This window comes from Bos indicus, chromosome 20, assembly GCF_029378745.1.
Source record: "Bos indicus isolate NIAB-ARS_2022 breed Sahiwal x Tharparkar chromosome 20, NIAB-ARS_B.indTharparkar_mat_pri_1.0, whole genome shotgun sequence".
Taxonomy (NCBI): Eukaryota; Metazoa; Chordata; class Mammalia; order Artiodactyla; family Bovidae; genus Bos; species Bos indicus.
This window is the reverse complement of record NC_091779.1, coordinates 35,005,906-35,021,960: the sequence shown is the minus strand read 5'-3', so window position 1 is coordinate 35,021,960 and position 16,055 is coordinate 35,005,906. Positions and strand designations below refer to the sequence as shown.

The 16,055-nt window shown below is 39.7% G+C and overlaps 1 protein-coding gene across 1 annotated transcript in view; it reads right to left on the bottom strand.

The window, feature by feature from the left end:
• Window positions 1-16,055, bottom strand: part of C9 (complement C9) — a 66,042-nt gene that overhangs the window by 31,895 nt on the left and 18,092 nt on the right. Inside the window, exon 5 of the mRNA XM_019983011.2 lies at window positions 9,994-10,132. Coding sequence (XP_019838570.2) covers window positions 9,994-10,132 — 139 coding nt within the window. The remainder of the gene's footprint in view (window positions 1-9,993; window positions 10,133-16,055) is intronic.

Sequence of the window (16,055 nt, the reverse complement as noted above, 5' to 3'; positions counted from 1 at the left end):
GGTGGCCAAAGCATTGGAATTTCAGCTTCACCAGTCCTTCCGATAAACATCCAAGACTGATCTCCTTTGGGATGGACTGGTTGGATCTCCTTGCAGTCCAAGGGACTCTCAAGAGTCTTATCCAACACCACAGTTCAAAAGCATCAATTCTTTGGCGCTCAGCTTTCTTTATAGTCCAACTCTCACATCCATACATGACTGCTGGAAAAACCACAGCCTTGACTAGATGGACCTTTGTTGGCAAAGTAATGTCTCTGCTTTTTAATATGCTGTTTAGATTGGTCATAACTTTCCTTTCAAGGAGTAAGCATCTTTTAATTTCATTGCTGCAATTGCCATCTGCAGTGATTTTGGAGCTCCCCAAAATAAAGTTAGCCACTGTTTCCACTGTTTCCCCATGTATTTCCCATGAAGTGATGGGACCGGATGCCATGATCTTAGTTTTCTGAATGTTGAGATTTAAGCCAACTTTTTCACTCTCCTCTTTCACTTTCATCAAGAGGCTCTTTAGTAATTCACTTTCTGCCATAAGGATGGTGTCATCTGCATATCTGAGGTTATTGATATTTCTCCTGGCAGTCTTGATTCCAGCTTGTGCTTCTTCCAGCCCAGCGTTTCTCATGATGTACTCTGCATAGAAGTTAAATAAGCAGGGTGACAATATACAGCCTTGACGTACTCCTTTTCCTATTTGAAACCAGTCTGTTGGTCCATGTCCAGTTCTAACTGTTGTTTCCTGACCTGCATACAGATTTCTCAAGAGGCAGGTCAGGTGGTCTGGTATTCCATCTCTTTCAGAATTTTCCACAGTTTGCCGTGATCCACACAGTCAAAGGCTTTGGCATAGACAATAAAGCAGAAATAGATGTTTTTCTGGAACTCTCTTGCTTTTTTCATGATCCAGCAGATGTTGGCAATTTGATCTCTGGTTCCTCTGCCTTTTCTAAAACCAGCTTGAACATCTGGTAGTTCATGGTTCATGAATTGCTGAAGCCTGGCTTGGAGAATTTTCAGCATTACTTTACTAGCGTGTGAGATGAGTGCAATTGTGCGGTAGTTTGAGCATTCTTTGGCATTGCCTTTCTTTGGGATTGGAATGAAAACTGACCTTTTCCAGTGCTGTGGCCACTGCTGAGTTTTCCAAATTTGCTGGTGTATTGAGTGCAGCACTTTCACACCGTCATCTTTCAGGATTTGAAATAGCTCAACTGGAATCCCATCACCTCCACTAGCTTTGTTCATAGTGATGCTTCCTAAGGCCCACTTGACTTCACATTCCAGGATGTCTGGCTCTAGGTGAGTGATCACACCATCGTGATTACCTGGGTCTTGAAGATATTTTTTGTACAGTTCTTCTGTGTATTCTTGCCATCTCTTCTTAATATCTTCTGCTTCTGTTAGGTCCATACCATTTCTGTCCTTTATTGAGCCCATCTTTGCATGAAATGTTCCCTTGGTATCTCTAATTTTCTTGAAGAGATCTCTAGTCTTTCCCATTCTGTTGTTTTCCTCTATTTCTTTGCATTGATTGCTGAGGAAGGCTTTCTTATCTTTCCTTGCTATTCTTTGGAACTCTGCATTCAGATGTTTATATCTTTCCTTTTCTCCTTTGCTTTTCACTTCCCTTCTTTTCACAGCTATTTGTAAGGCCTCCTCAGACAGCCATTTGCTTTTTTGCATTTCTTTTTCTTGGGGATTGTCTTGATTCCTGTCTCCTGTACAATGTCACGAACTTCCATTCATAGTTCATCAGGCACTCTGTCTATCAGATCTAGTCCCTTAAATCTATTTCTCACTTCCACTGTATAGTCATAAGGTCTTCTCTGCCTAGGTCTTCAATATTGGTATGTTCTAGGATTCCATTCTCTCTCTTCTTTCCTCTCTCATTATACACCTCCTGGATTGGCCTTAAGGACTCTCAAGACTTCAGTGATGCTCTGGTATATGCTGATGGTACCTAAATTTCTGTCTCCAGTTCAAACTCCACCCTCACATTAACATATTTTATATAATCTATTTTGGACAAGATAACTCTACCCAGAAGTCAATCGTTATCTTCTTGGAATTAACTCTTCTTTGGGAAGATTCCCCATCTCCCCTTCCAACACACACACACATATATCTCAGATCTTCTCTGATGGGCTACCATCCACTGGAGGTCTCCTTTGACTTTCTGTCTCCATATTTTTCATCTATGGTGAGTTTACTTTGTGCTGGACCCTGTTCTAAGCACTTTGCATTTATTAACACATTTAACCTTTTCCAAATTCCTATGAAGTATGTATTATTGTTACCCCACTTTATGATAAGAAACTAAGATTCAGGAAAGATAATTAAGTTGCCTGGAGTCATGTGGATGCTAAGTGAAGGAATTTATCAGAATTCAAACCCAAGGAGTCTTATTCAGAACTGAGCACTTGACCTTATGCTCTACTGTCTCCAATTCATTACTGAACCGTTAGTTCTTAAGACTGAGCTGCGTCTCATATCTCCTTCTCTGCCTCTAGTATTACAGATGCAGTTCAGTTTTTCATCATCTCCTTGGACCGTAAAATAACCTTCTTCAGTTATTATCTCTGTTGTTGTCTCCTCAAAATTCGTCTCCACAAAACACAAAGATTTGAAATGGAACTCTGACCGTGTGACGCTCCTCAGTGGTTCCTTTCATCCTCAGGATTATGCCCAAGTTACTTAGTATGGCATATGAGTATCTTCATAATTTGACTCCTACCTATGACTCCAAATTTGAATCCATAATAAGTTCATTGTAGACTATAGTTTCTTTCAAGATAGAAGCTTCTATAGGCATAGTTTTACTTGCTTCCCAAGAATATCAATACATAACAAATAAACTAGCATGTAAGTATATAATAAATTTTATTTGTTCACTGCCAAGTTTTCTAAATGGGTTCAAACTGCCTGTAGAGAGAGTAGTTGGAATGTTTATTAAGCCTGTTTTCATTTCCTGTCAACTTTGATGGCAATTCCAATTATATGTTCACTTGAATATGGGTTGTTCCCTCCATTAAAAAAAAGCATTTGCTTTCTAAAGCAAGAGTGTCAGTATTCTGCATGCATTTATTTACTAATTCAGTAATCATTTATTTCCCTGGAGGAGGAAATGCAACCCACTAAACTACTCTTATCTGGAAAATCTCATGTTCAGAGGAGCCTTGTGGGCTATAGTCCATGGGGTTGCAAAGAGTCAGACATGACTGAATGACTGAACACACAATTATTTATTTAGCATGATATATGATATATGATGTTAGTTTCTCAGGATTCCATGGTAAATAAAATGACTAGAAACTCAGCTAAAGCTAGATAGGATACAGCAAAATCAACACCTGAACAGAAAGAAAAAGCAAAGGCTATTGCATAATTTGCAGAAAAGGCATCTATTCAAAACAAAAGATTCAGAGGAGAAAGCTGAGAGTGGTGTGGCCATTAAAAGCCAGATGAAGAATGACCTTTTCCTCCCTGCCAAGGACATTGATCATTATCTGGAAGGCTATAGGGAGACAACACCAAATGTAAGCAACAGAGTGATAAGGTCAGATTTATCATATATCTTCATACTGAAGTGAGTGGAATGAATTGAAACTGAGCAAAACTAGGGGTCTCAGACTTATGGGAGGACTGATAGTAGCCCAGATGGAAATGATGAGAGCCCAAGGCAGTGGGCAAGGCAGTGGGAATGGAGAAGAAGAAACAGAGATAACAGACTTTACAAAATAATGGAACTTGCTGACTGATTGGATGTTGTGGGCTTTGAGGGAGATGCACCTGTAGAGGTCTTTAGGAAGATTTCCAGACTTCTGAGTTTAATGATTAGGAATATATTGTTTCATTTCCCAACTAGAGAATTCAAGAGCAAGAAACAGAGGATTAGGAATAAGATGGGATATAAGGTTTGGATATGTGAACTGTGTGATGTTTGCAGTCAACTAGCTACACAGACCAACCTGAAAGTGAAAGTCAAAGTCGCTCAGCCCTGTCTGACTCTTTGTGACCCCATGGACTATACAGTCCATGGAATTCTCCAGGCCAGAATACTGGAGTGGGTAACCTTTCCCTTTTCCAGGGGATCTTCTCAACCCAGGGATCGAACCCAGGTCTCCCACATTGTAGGCGGATTCTTTACTAGCTGAGCCACAACACAGACCAACCTAGACAGCATATTCAAAAGCAGAGACACTACTTTGCCCACAAAGGTCTAGTCAAGGCTATGGTTTTTCCAGTAGTCATGTATGGATGTGAGAGTTGGACCATAAAGAAAGCTGAGTGCTGAAGAATTGATGCTTTTGAACTGTGGTGTTGGAGAAGACTCTTGAGAGTCCCTTGGACTGCAAGGAGATCAAACCAGTCAATCCTAAAGGAAATCAGTCCTGAATATTCGTTGAAAGGGCTGATGCTGAAGTTGAAACTCCAATACTTTGGCTACCTGGTGTGGAGAACTAACTCTTTGGAAAAGACCCTGATGTTGGGAAAGATTGAAGGCAGGAGGAGAAGGGGATGACAGAGGATGAGATGGTTGGATGGCATCACCGACTCGATGGACATGAGTTTGAGTAAGCTCCAGGAGTTGGTGATGGACAGGGAAGCCTGGCGTGCTGCAGTCCATGGGGTCACAGAGTCGGACACGACTGAGCAACTGAACTGAGTTACACAGATACCTAGTTCAGAGGGAGACCTGGGCTGTAAATGCAGTATTTGTAAGCCATCAGGATGGAGGGGAAATCTAAACCCACAGGAGGGAATGAAATCGCTATAGAGAGAGACTGTGAAATAAGATAGCAACTCTGGTAGCAGCAATATTTAAGGGCTGTTTCAAGTAAAGAGAACTCAATGAAGTTTAAGATGAACTTTGGTGAAAACAGTTTGGGTAACAAGATAACAGACGTTTGGTGTTATGGGCTGAACTGTGATCCCCCAAAATCCACATGCTAAAATTCCTGATTTCAATTACCCCAAAATGTGATGGCATTTTGAGAAAGAATCTTCAAAAAGGTTATTAAGTTAAAATGAGGTCGTTAGGTGGGCTGTAATCCAGTATGACCGGTGACCTTATAAGAAGGGGATATTAGAATCAGTCCAGCATGGAGGGAAGACCACGTGGAGATACAGGAGATAGCTCCCTACTGCCAAAGAGAGGGACCTAAGGGGAACCAACCCTACTGACATCTTGATCTTAGACTTTCAGCCTCCAGAACTGTGAGAAAATAAATGTTTGCTGTTTAAACCATCCAACTTGTACTTTGTGATGGTAGCCCTAGGAAACAAATCCAATTGGGGAATTCATGGGAAGTACAAAAATTGAGGTAGCAGATGTAGATGAGAAGAGTATGTAGAGATGAGGGCATCCTTTCTGTGTTTTTGTTTTTTAAATGGGACTCTTAAAGATATTTGTGTATTAAGGACCAGGTGGAAAATGAGGGAGACAGAGGTTGAACTGAGCATCAAACAAGTTTGTACATAAGTACAACCTTGAAGAAAAAAAAAAAAAAAAACAAACCTGAGAAGATTCTTATCTGTGGCTTGGATCTTCTCTGTCCAGTTGGAGCTCCTGCCATCTAATAAGGTAGGCAGAATAATAAGGTAAATAGCTGGAGGAGGTTGTCTAACATTTTAAATTACCCTGTGGAGAGTGGGGAGGTGTGTGGACCTGTTGAGAAGGGTGGAAGACCTGGGTGTGGTTATAACGCTACCCATTCCTGAATTATTAGCATGATTTTCTCTATGGTGCCCAGCAAGGTAAGTTTATGTAGAAAAATAATAGGGTTCATCCAAAGATGGAGCTTTTCTTGAAGGACTAGAAAGCAAGAACAATGATAATACTATCAAGAGTGGTCAAAAATGGATATAGATTGATTAGAGGAAAAAAACTGGACATAGGAGGAGCAAAACAGACTGGAAGGAAAACAGATGACCCCAAACTGGGTCTGCTGCTGCCACTGCTAAGTTGCTTCAGTCGTGTCCGACTCTGTGCAACCCCACAGACGGCAGCTCACCAGGCTCCCCCATCCCTGGGATTCTCCAGGCAAGAACACTGGAGTGGGTTGCCATTTCCTTCTTCAATGCATGAAAGTGAAAAGTTAAAGTGAAGTCACTCAGTCTTGTCTGACTCTTAGCGACCCCATGGACTGCAGCCCACCAGGCTCCCCTGTCCCTGGGGTTCTCCAGGCAAGAACACCAGTGTGGGTTGCCATTTCCTTCTCCCAAAACTGGGTCTAAATGGGGTTTAAGACTAGATTAGTGGTCACAAGTCTAGATGGGGTTTAAGACTAGATTAGCGGTCACAAGGGAGGATGAGAACTGAGCGACTGGATAGTTGTGATGAGGCAAAACGTAAGTTTCAGATTTCAGAGGCAGCATAGTTCTGGTGAATACAAGGTTAAGGATGTGTCTAGAAAATTAGTGACTCTACTAGAGTAGATATAGGAAGTTAAGAGGCAACAAGAAATTCCTGGCAATGCACATGATGTAAAATCACTCAGTATTTTGTTAGGATTTGGGGTGGAAAGGATGCTTATAATCCAGGTGCACTTTCCAAACCTTTGCTAACCTCCAAAATCTTACATTCTCAAGGAGATTCAGATTTCAAAAGAATTGTAATGAAAACCTGAAACCTGATTTACAAATTGTTACTTTCAACAAACAAAAGTAGAGATGACTAAAGATAAACAAGTGAAAAGGAACTAATTCATACATGTAATCATCACTTTTTTTTCCCTTCTATAATTGCAGGCTTCAGTTGTTCTTGGTCATCACTTCTGATTTACGGTAACCATTAAACCTTGAGTGAGAATGTAACTGCTAATTAACCAGAACTGCATTTAATCAGAACTAAGTCTTTTTCTGTTTATACTTTTAAAAAGAATAGCAAATATTTATTGAGTGTTTGCTGTGTGTCAGTAACATGAATGTTTCACCTATTTAGACTCATTTATCTTTACAGGGTAGGCATTATTATTTCTATTTTACAGATGAGGAAACTGAGCCATGATGAGAAGAAGTAATCTTCCCAAAGGCTAGGATTCCAAACTCTGCAGTGTGCTCTGGAGCCAAAGCTGCATTTGAGACAAGACTGGAGAATCCCAGGGACGGGGGAGCCTGGTGGGCTGCTGTCTATGGGGTCACACAGAGTCGGACACGACTGAAGCGACTTAGCAGCAGCACTGAGGGAAAGTGAATGTGTCAGAGTAAGATGTCATTATTAAGGAATCGTCCCCATGGAATGATAGGTTGATAGAATTCTTTCAAAAAATGAAAGATAGTAAATTATTGCCCGTAAGTAACTAAACCAAGATTTTAAAAATTGTCATCCAGTACAATTTTGTTGAGCACCTATTTTACACACATATTGAGTGACAACTGGTAATAGGTTGTAAGGAAGTGAAATGCGCATTCTCTGCCTTTAGGCACTATAATAAGAATATACATGAAAAAGTAGGTAAAATATGCCAAAGAGGATTAGAAGGCGTAGAAAATAACCCTTTCCTAAAAAGTAAAAATAGAGATTTTCATTCAATAAACTCAAGGTCTTTACTGTTGAGCTCGTCGTGGACCTGAGCAGATTAGGACACTGGGAGCATTAGCATTAGTAGCACCAAGTGCGGGGGATGGTTTGGGGACTTCTTAACAGGCCGCCAGCCAACTCCATCAACATCCTTCCTCAGGTGGCACAAAATAAACACTCAGGTCCACAATCCCTATCAACTTTCTTAGAAGCTTGATGCCAAAACTCATTTGGAGGCATTAATCTGATCTGAACTGATGAAAAGTTACTTATGGCCTTCATTTCTCCCACCTTTTGTAAATATCAGTTCATTTTGCCATAGATATGTGAATGCATTTGATTCTATGATGCTGTTCCCAATTCCACCTGGGGTGTAAGTAATATACAGGATAAGTACCACATCATCCTTGTAAAATTCAAAACCTTCCAAATTAGGAAACACATCTGTTTCCAGAGGTGTAGATAAGGGACAGCAGTTTGCTTACTTTCCAAATGTAGCTTCAAGATCTGTCCTGAGCAACCCTCTAGCCCTCATCTCTTGGTTCACACCTGTTACTAACCTTACAGAGAAGCTAACAGGCTGGTGACAGCGACAAAGAAAAACTGAACAGCACAGACCTGAGAACTAAAAAAAAAATAAAATAAAACAACACAATAAAACTTCTTGCAACAGCAATGATAAAATTTCCCTTCTTTGGTATACTCTTTCAAAGAAAGTAGAACATGTGTAATACTTCTTAGAAAGACGAAAACTTCTCTTCAAAAAATATGCTTAACGAAGGTTAACCTGGCATGATGGGAAACATCAATAATCCAGAATGTTCCCTGAACATTTTGTGGAAAACTGATTTTTTTCTGGACTTACGGGTACCAGAAATATGACAGCGTGCATATGGGGGAAAGAATGTCAGTCAAATACTTGAGACATTAAACATCTTGAACATTCACAAGACAGGATGATCACTTCAGGCTGCAATGGGTAGGGACTGATTTACAACATAGAAATAAAAGGAATACTAACTACAATTATGGAAAAGTAATATGTTTCTCAAACTGATGGGATTGACAGCAATAATAAAGGACATTGTCATGACTAAATAAAGTAAATTTTATGGATCAGAAAACAAAGATCATGGCATCCGGTCCCATCACTTCATGGGAAATAGATGGGGAAACAGTGGAAACAGTGTCAGACTTTATTTTTTTGGGCTCCAAAATCACTGCAGATGGTGACTGCAGCCATGAAATTAAAAGATGCTTACTCCTTGGAAGGAAAGTTATGACCAACCTAGATAGCATATTGAAAAGCAGAAACATTACCTTGCCAACAAAGGTTCGTCTAGTCAAGGCTATGGTTTTTCCTGTGGTCATGTATGGATGTGAGAATTGGACTGTGAAGAAGGCTGAGTGCCAGAGAATTGATGCTTTTGAACTGTGGTGTTGGAGAAGACTCCTGAGAGTCACTTGGACTGCAAGGAGATCCAATCAGTCCATTCTAAAGGAGATCAGCCCTGGGATTTCTTTGGAGGGAATGATGCTGAAGCTGAAACTCCAGTACTTTGGCCACCTCATGCGAAGAGTTAACTCAATGGAAAAGACTCTGATGCTGGGAGGGATTGGGGGCAGGAGGAGAAGGGGATGACAGAGGATGAGATGGCTGGATGGCATCACTGACTCGATGGACATGAGTCTCAGTGAACTCTGGGAGTTGGTGAGGGACAGGGAGGCCTGGCGTGCTGCGATTCATGGGGTCGCAAAGAGTTGGACATGACTGAGCGACTGAACTGAACTGAACTGAACAGAACCATTTAAAGAAACAGATTATTGTAGTTACTGGATCAGAGTAAGTTATTTATTATTCTTTACTATATCTTGTTTAAAACAAAAACTAATCTCTAAAAGTGATAAATGTTGTTCCTTTGAAGGGAGGCAGGCACAGTTTGTGGATTGTTTTAGAGAATTTAGGTGACTTACAGAAAGGCAGTAGGCTTGAGCTGGCATTTTGTAGAGTAAAAATCACTCTAGGAAATAATTTCACTAGAACTGAGCATGGGGGTTTTGAGGTCAAAACTCACATTAGTCAAGCAGGTGTTACAAAGGGGAGATGAAGGAAAATGAATCTAGAGACGTTCTTGGTAGGTTAGCCAAAACTTACCCCCAAGAGCGTGGCAGCAGGGTACTCAGTCCTTAAGTCAGCACTAATTTAATTTTTAGTTTCATCAGAATCTTAGGTGATTCTTTTCAGAGATGAGGTATTTGTCAAAACTCTACCACTAACTGCATGCTGCTGAGGATTGATCATAGACTGCTGTATATTATCTAAAGAGACTCAAGCTACACCTCTTCTTTAAGTCAATCTTATGTTCACATTGAATTTTCATTCTACTGAATTTTTCACATCATTTAGAATGAAACTTCTGGAAACAATTGGTCAGCTAAAGCTGAACAGTGTATTTTCTTCTAAGAAGACTTACGTCATAGGTCAGCGAAGCCACGTTCCAGGGCCTGCGGTAGTACGTCAAGGTGTTGCCATCCCAAACTCGGTCACAGAGTCCATTGTAGTACTGGTTGTCAAAAGGGGTGCTGAGCGGATCCATGCCTAAGATGTTGATCCTGAGAGTGAACAGAGTAGCATCAGGCACGGAGATACCTGGAGCGAATGCCAGGCAGCCCTCAGGAACTGGGAGAGGAGAGCTTCAGCTCACCGTGTCCCCAAAACCCGTGTGATGGTGTGATAGAATCAGGGACAGAAGCAAGGGCCTGGTCACCTCTACTCTGTGTCCGGGGTGGGAAGTACACCTTAGGAAGGTCTTATAAACTCTTATAGGCAATTAGGCCACTGTTGAGCCCAAAGAAAGAAATTCAATAAGTAGGAAGCAAGGGGCCATCTGGCTGTTAAAGTTGAATTCTCACTGATGTAACTCTTAGCTAACCTCCCTTGGTGAACTATAAGCCAATGCTACAATATCACCTCTTAAAATGATCTGAGAACAGAGCATCTCATGGGGGAGTATAACATATGCATATGATTTTTAATCTGTGAATCAACATGGGGCCTCTTTCTCTCCCCATTCTCTTTAAACATTTTCCTCCAGCTGTCTCATTGTTTGTCACAAACCTTGTTCCCTCCAGACTTATTTTACTCTTATTACCCTTTCCAAGAGGAACACAAAAGTGTCATCATCCGGCAAGGCATTCTCAAAAGTTCTCCTTTTTTCTCCTAGCAAAATATTGTTATTTGGCAAACTTTAATTCAGAAATAAGAATCTTGTTTAGCCTAAAAAATATTGACTTTGATTTGTAGGCCAAAAATCAATATATGAACAAGAAACAGTTCATTTTTTGTGAAGTGCTAATTGGTGAAACAGTCCTTGCTGTCTAGACTGTATCTGGAATAAATGGCCTCAGGGCAGAGAGGCCAAAATAGAGGTTTGCTTCTCATATCCATAATGTAGCTTGGCACAAAAGCATAAATATGCTCTAAGCAAAACTCTAAGCAAAAGCTATTGCTCTGGACCACATCCCTGAGTCCAATGAGCTGGATTACAAATCTGGATGTTGGTTTTAAGAGCAATTTGTCAAAGGGTTTGGATAGTAAACCCATTGCTAATGCAAGAAAAATAATTGGAAAAGTATCCTATTTCCAATGGGTTAGTTAACAACAACATCTTTATATAAACAGCACATTCTTAATAAACTTTGAATCTACAAAGAAGATGAACATTATAGCTCAACTTAATGAAAGGCAAGTTAAGGAAATGATTTAGTAATATCTTTCTCAAGGCTGATTGTATAGTTAGAATTAACTCCTTCTCACTATTTGCCCCACCAAAAGTACTTTTCATGAAAAGTACTTATGGCCCTAAATTTCTAGTAAAGGGCCAAACAGTAGACTTAGTCAGTTGAACAAGGAAGAGAGAAAAAAAGAAACTCTATATATCTAGTTTACATTCTTAAACATCTTATGCTGGATGGGAGATTAAATTTTGTCTTCAGCTTTTCACCCATCCCTGTATTCACAGACATGTGAACAATAAATATTTTAAAAAATATTGCTAAGGTTTAGATATAAATACATAGAATACTGGAAATAAGTGATCTGTGTTTGTTTCTTAAACAAGACCTCAAGTACTTTATTCTGTCGTGAACTTGTCTCCCATGTATCTTATTAACAATGACCCTGTACCTCTTTGTATTTAATGAACAATGACATGAATTGGCTTATAATGATGCAAAGAGTCAACTCATTGGAAAAGACCCTGATGCTGGGAAATATTGAAGACAAAAGAAGAGGGCAGCAGGGGATGAGATGGTTAGATAGAATCACCGACTCAATGGACATGAACTTGAGCAAACTCTGCTTCTGCTGCTAAGTCGCTTCAGTCGTGTCTGACTCTGAGCAAACTCTAGGAGACAGTAAAGAACAGAGAAGTCTGGTATGCTGAAGTTCATGGAGTTCACACAGTTCATGCAGTTCATAAACAGTAGGACATGATTTAGCAACTGAACAACAACAATGGTGATGAATTCTTAGGTGACTGTGTATCTATGAGTAGTGTAGTGTTTGTAATAAACAATGGGTAATATTAAGATAGTTAATATAGTCTTTGATTTCATTAATATTATATTCAAGGTAGGGTTTAGATACAATTACCGATTTCAAACAATAGTCCAAGGATGAATGTGCATGTACCAAATGGGTAGTACAGGTAAGTGATGTACAAAGTTCCCAAGAGGAAGAGGTCTCCATGGCAGGGTCGTAAAAATGGTTTTAGAAGGAGTATCAGGATTTTATTTGAGTTTTGAAGATGGGGTCTGGAGGGCAGAAGGAATGAGTGTACAAAATACTGTAAGTGGAGGGACTGCTCTGGTGGTCCAGTGGCTAAGATTCCGCACTCTCAACGCAGAGGTTCCCGGTTTGAACCCTGGTCAGGGAACTAGATTTCATATTCTGCAACTCAGAGTTCTTGTGCCACAACTAAAGATCTCAGAGTGCTGCAACTAAGACCTACTGCAGCCAAGTACATTTAAAATATTAAAAATGTTCTGTAGGTAGAAATATATATAGCATATTTTGGGGTAGTGGTCTTCAGATTTTTTGGTTGTCTACTCTAATAAATCATGCCTCCTTGTGTGGTTTTAGTTTGACATCTAAAATATTTCCTTTTAAGTAGTTGCAAAGGATAAATTGATGAAAGTGAAAGAGGAGAGTGAAAAGGTTGGCATATTGAAAAGCAGAGACATTACTTTGCCAACAAAGGTCTGTCTGGTCAAGGCTATGGTTTTTCCAGTGGTCACGTATGTATGCAAGAGTTGGACTATAAAGAAAGCTGAGCACTGAAGAATTGATGCTTTTGAACTGTGGTGTTGGAGAAGACTCTTGAGAGTCCCTTGGACTGCAAGGAGATCCAACCAGTCCATTCTAAAGGAGATCAGTCCTGGGTGTTCATTGGAAAGACTGATGCTGAGGCTGAAACTCCAATACTTTGGCCACCTGATGTGAAGAACTGACTCACTGGAAAAGACCCTGATGCTGGGAAAGATTGAAGGCAGGAGAAGAAGGGGACGACGGAGGATGAGATGGCTGGATGGCATCACTGACTCAATGGACATGAGTTTGAGCAAGCTCTGGGAGTTGGTGATGGACAGGGAAGCTGGTGTGCTGCAGCACAGGGGGTCACAGAGATTCGGACACAACTGAGTGACTGAACTGAACTAAAGGATACATTTCCCAGCATGCTGTAAATATTTACACTTTAAAATATAATTATTGTGCTTCTTTTAAAAACAAATGGCATATAAATTCTGTAGTGATAGCAGGTATTAAGTAATGACAATGTTTATATTTCTTTAACAGCTGGTTGTTTTATGGTATTCCTTTTGATTCTTCTTTTTTAAAAAATAAACTTTATTTCTTAGAGCATTTTTAGGTTCATGGCAAAATAAGTAGATAATAGAGTTCCCATATTCCCCCACTCCATTTTATGCTTTAATCTATATTTCTATTTCATTTCTGCTATAGAATTTTAACCTAATGTAATGGATTTTTATGCATGGAAGTTTTAATTGATCACTTTTTCACACTTTTATGTACTCAAAAGATACTAATTGAAGTTTTAAAAACATTAAATATTCTTTGACCATAAGGCCAAAGTGTTTAATAAATTCTCTGGATTGAGTTACCATTTTTAGTAGTACATTTAAACAAATTAAAATTTAGCAATATTTAATAAACATAAAATTTTTATTGGAAAAGCATCTCTCAGTGAAATGAATGGGGCTTCTTTTTAATTAGTTGATTAGTACTATTTGGCCACCTCATGCGAAGAGTTGACTCATTGGAAGAGACTCTGATGCTGGGAGGGATTGGGGGCAGGAGGAGAAGGGGATGACAGAGGATGAGACGGCTGGATGGCATCACTGACTCGATGGACCTGAGTCTGAGTGAACTCTGGGAATTGGTGATGGACAGGGAGGCCTGGCGTGCTGTGATTCATGGGGTCGCAAAGAGTTGGACACGACTGAGTGACTGAACTGAACTGAACTGAACTGTACCCATGTTAGAATATTACTTACTGCTAGAAAAAACATAGCAGTGTTGACTTCATTTCTACTCTTCATTTTTATAGATGTAACTGCTGAGAAACTTTATGCACATAAATAAGTAGATAAGAATAGAAGGAATTTTGCCGTAGCAATGTCACTCAATTACTCGATCTTCTGAGTTTTATGCCAAAAAAAGAACACAGACTAGTCTTTAGTTAACTGTTATTTTTATAGTCCATTACCTGACAATTGATTACGACCTTTAAATGCTGTTGGTAAAAAGAATTGGAGACCACTTGATTTACAAGGCCTTAGAGTCTAAGTACAACTGAGTACAAAATTTGGAATTGTTTCTCGGTTTTTCTATCTCATAGGGAAATATGAGATGGGTGAGGGATGTACTCTTCTTTTAGGAAGTGGGAGTTAGATTGAAAAGAAGAGGTGAGACAGGAGAATGGATTTGACAACTAAATGAATGATCCTGAATCTTCAAGCTTATCAGTTAAAAATCTGTATGTAAGGAATTTAAGATTTATTATTAGTTACATTCGTTAAGTAACTAATAGTTGGGGAAACTGTTATTGTAAAACTCACCTATCGCCACCCCCCGCCCCGAAAAGTCTTTTTGCACCCCACAGTAAGATTATCCCAGTTTGAAGGGTTTTGTTCTATGGAACAGCAAATTGCCCAGTTGGCTGGATCCATTTGGAAAGTTACAATGAAGCTGATCCACAGACTAAAGGACTGCTAGGGAAGAAATGTTTCAAAACTTTTGACTTGGCTCCACCACTACAGAGACAGACAGTCTAGTCTAGAATGAGCCAATTTTCTTTCTGCCAAGAAACATGAAAACTTCTCATGGATGGAATGTCATCGCTTGGGAAATAAAAAGCATGTGTTCTTTGGCAGCATTTGGAGATGGCTGTTTTTACACCTGCACCTAAAACCCAAGGCAGTTCCAATTTACCAGGTGAGCCGAAGAGCAGGCTCGCTCCACAGAAGTGGTGTTATGCTTAGATCACACACAGAAGTAACTCCTTGTGTATAGCACATCATTTACAGCTGGTTTGAATTTTTTTTTTTCCAATGGTTGCAAGATGGGTTGGGGATTTCCCTTAAACACTTCTGAAGAATCTCAGATACCAAGAGGCTGCAATATTTGTGATACAAGTGAATTCTCCTGGCATGAGAATTTAAATGAGAGTCCTTCAAATGAAAACAACTATAAATTTAATTAATTTATGAGTGCTTGTGACTTTCATGTGTAAAAGAATCTGACTGTATATGACTGATATGACTTGGTGAGGTTTTTCAAACTGGAGAGTTTATAAGCATGTAGCTATGATTAGTTTGTTTATTCCTATTATCTCTATTTCAGTATAGTCCCATAGCCCCATATAAGCATAATGGAGATATATAGTATTGATACATAAATATGTAACATCAATGGTATTGAAGAATACCATCATTATTGATATAACAAAGCATGCTATTTTGAAATCGATTGTTAAATATTAATTACTGATTTATACTACTCTCTACAGTCTTAATTCAAATATTTGGGTAATAAATAACTACTTAAGGAGTTTCATTTTCTAAGATTAGTTATGCTTTGAAGTTAGAGAGTTGACTTATGGGCTTTGTAGTGATGTGGGAGGAATGATGTGGGTAGTGAGGGGAATGTGGGAAGAAAGAGGGTTAGGTTACATGGTGGAAAAAAAAACACATAGTTTTCTATCTGTCAGGGAAACTTGGGTTTTAGTTCTGCTAGCAACTAATATTGGAGAAGGCAATGGCACCCCACTCCAGTACTCTTGCCTGGAAAATCCCATGGACAGAGGAGCCTGGTGGGCTGCAGTCTGTGGGTCGCTAAGAGTCGGGCACGACTGAGCGACTTCACTTTCACTTTTCACTTTCATGCACTGGAAAGGAAATGGCAGCCCACTCCAGTATTCTTGCTTGGAGAATCCCAGGGACGGGGGAGCCTGGT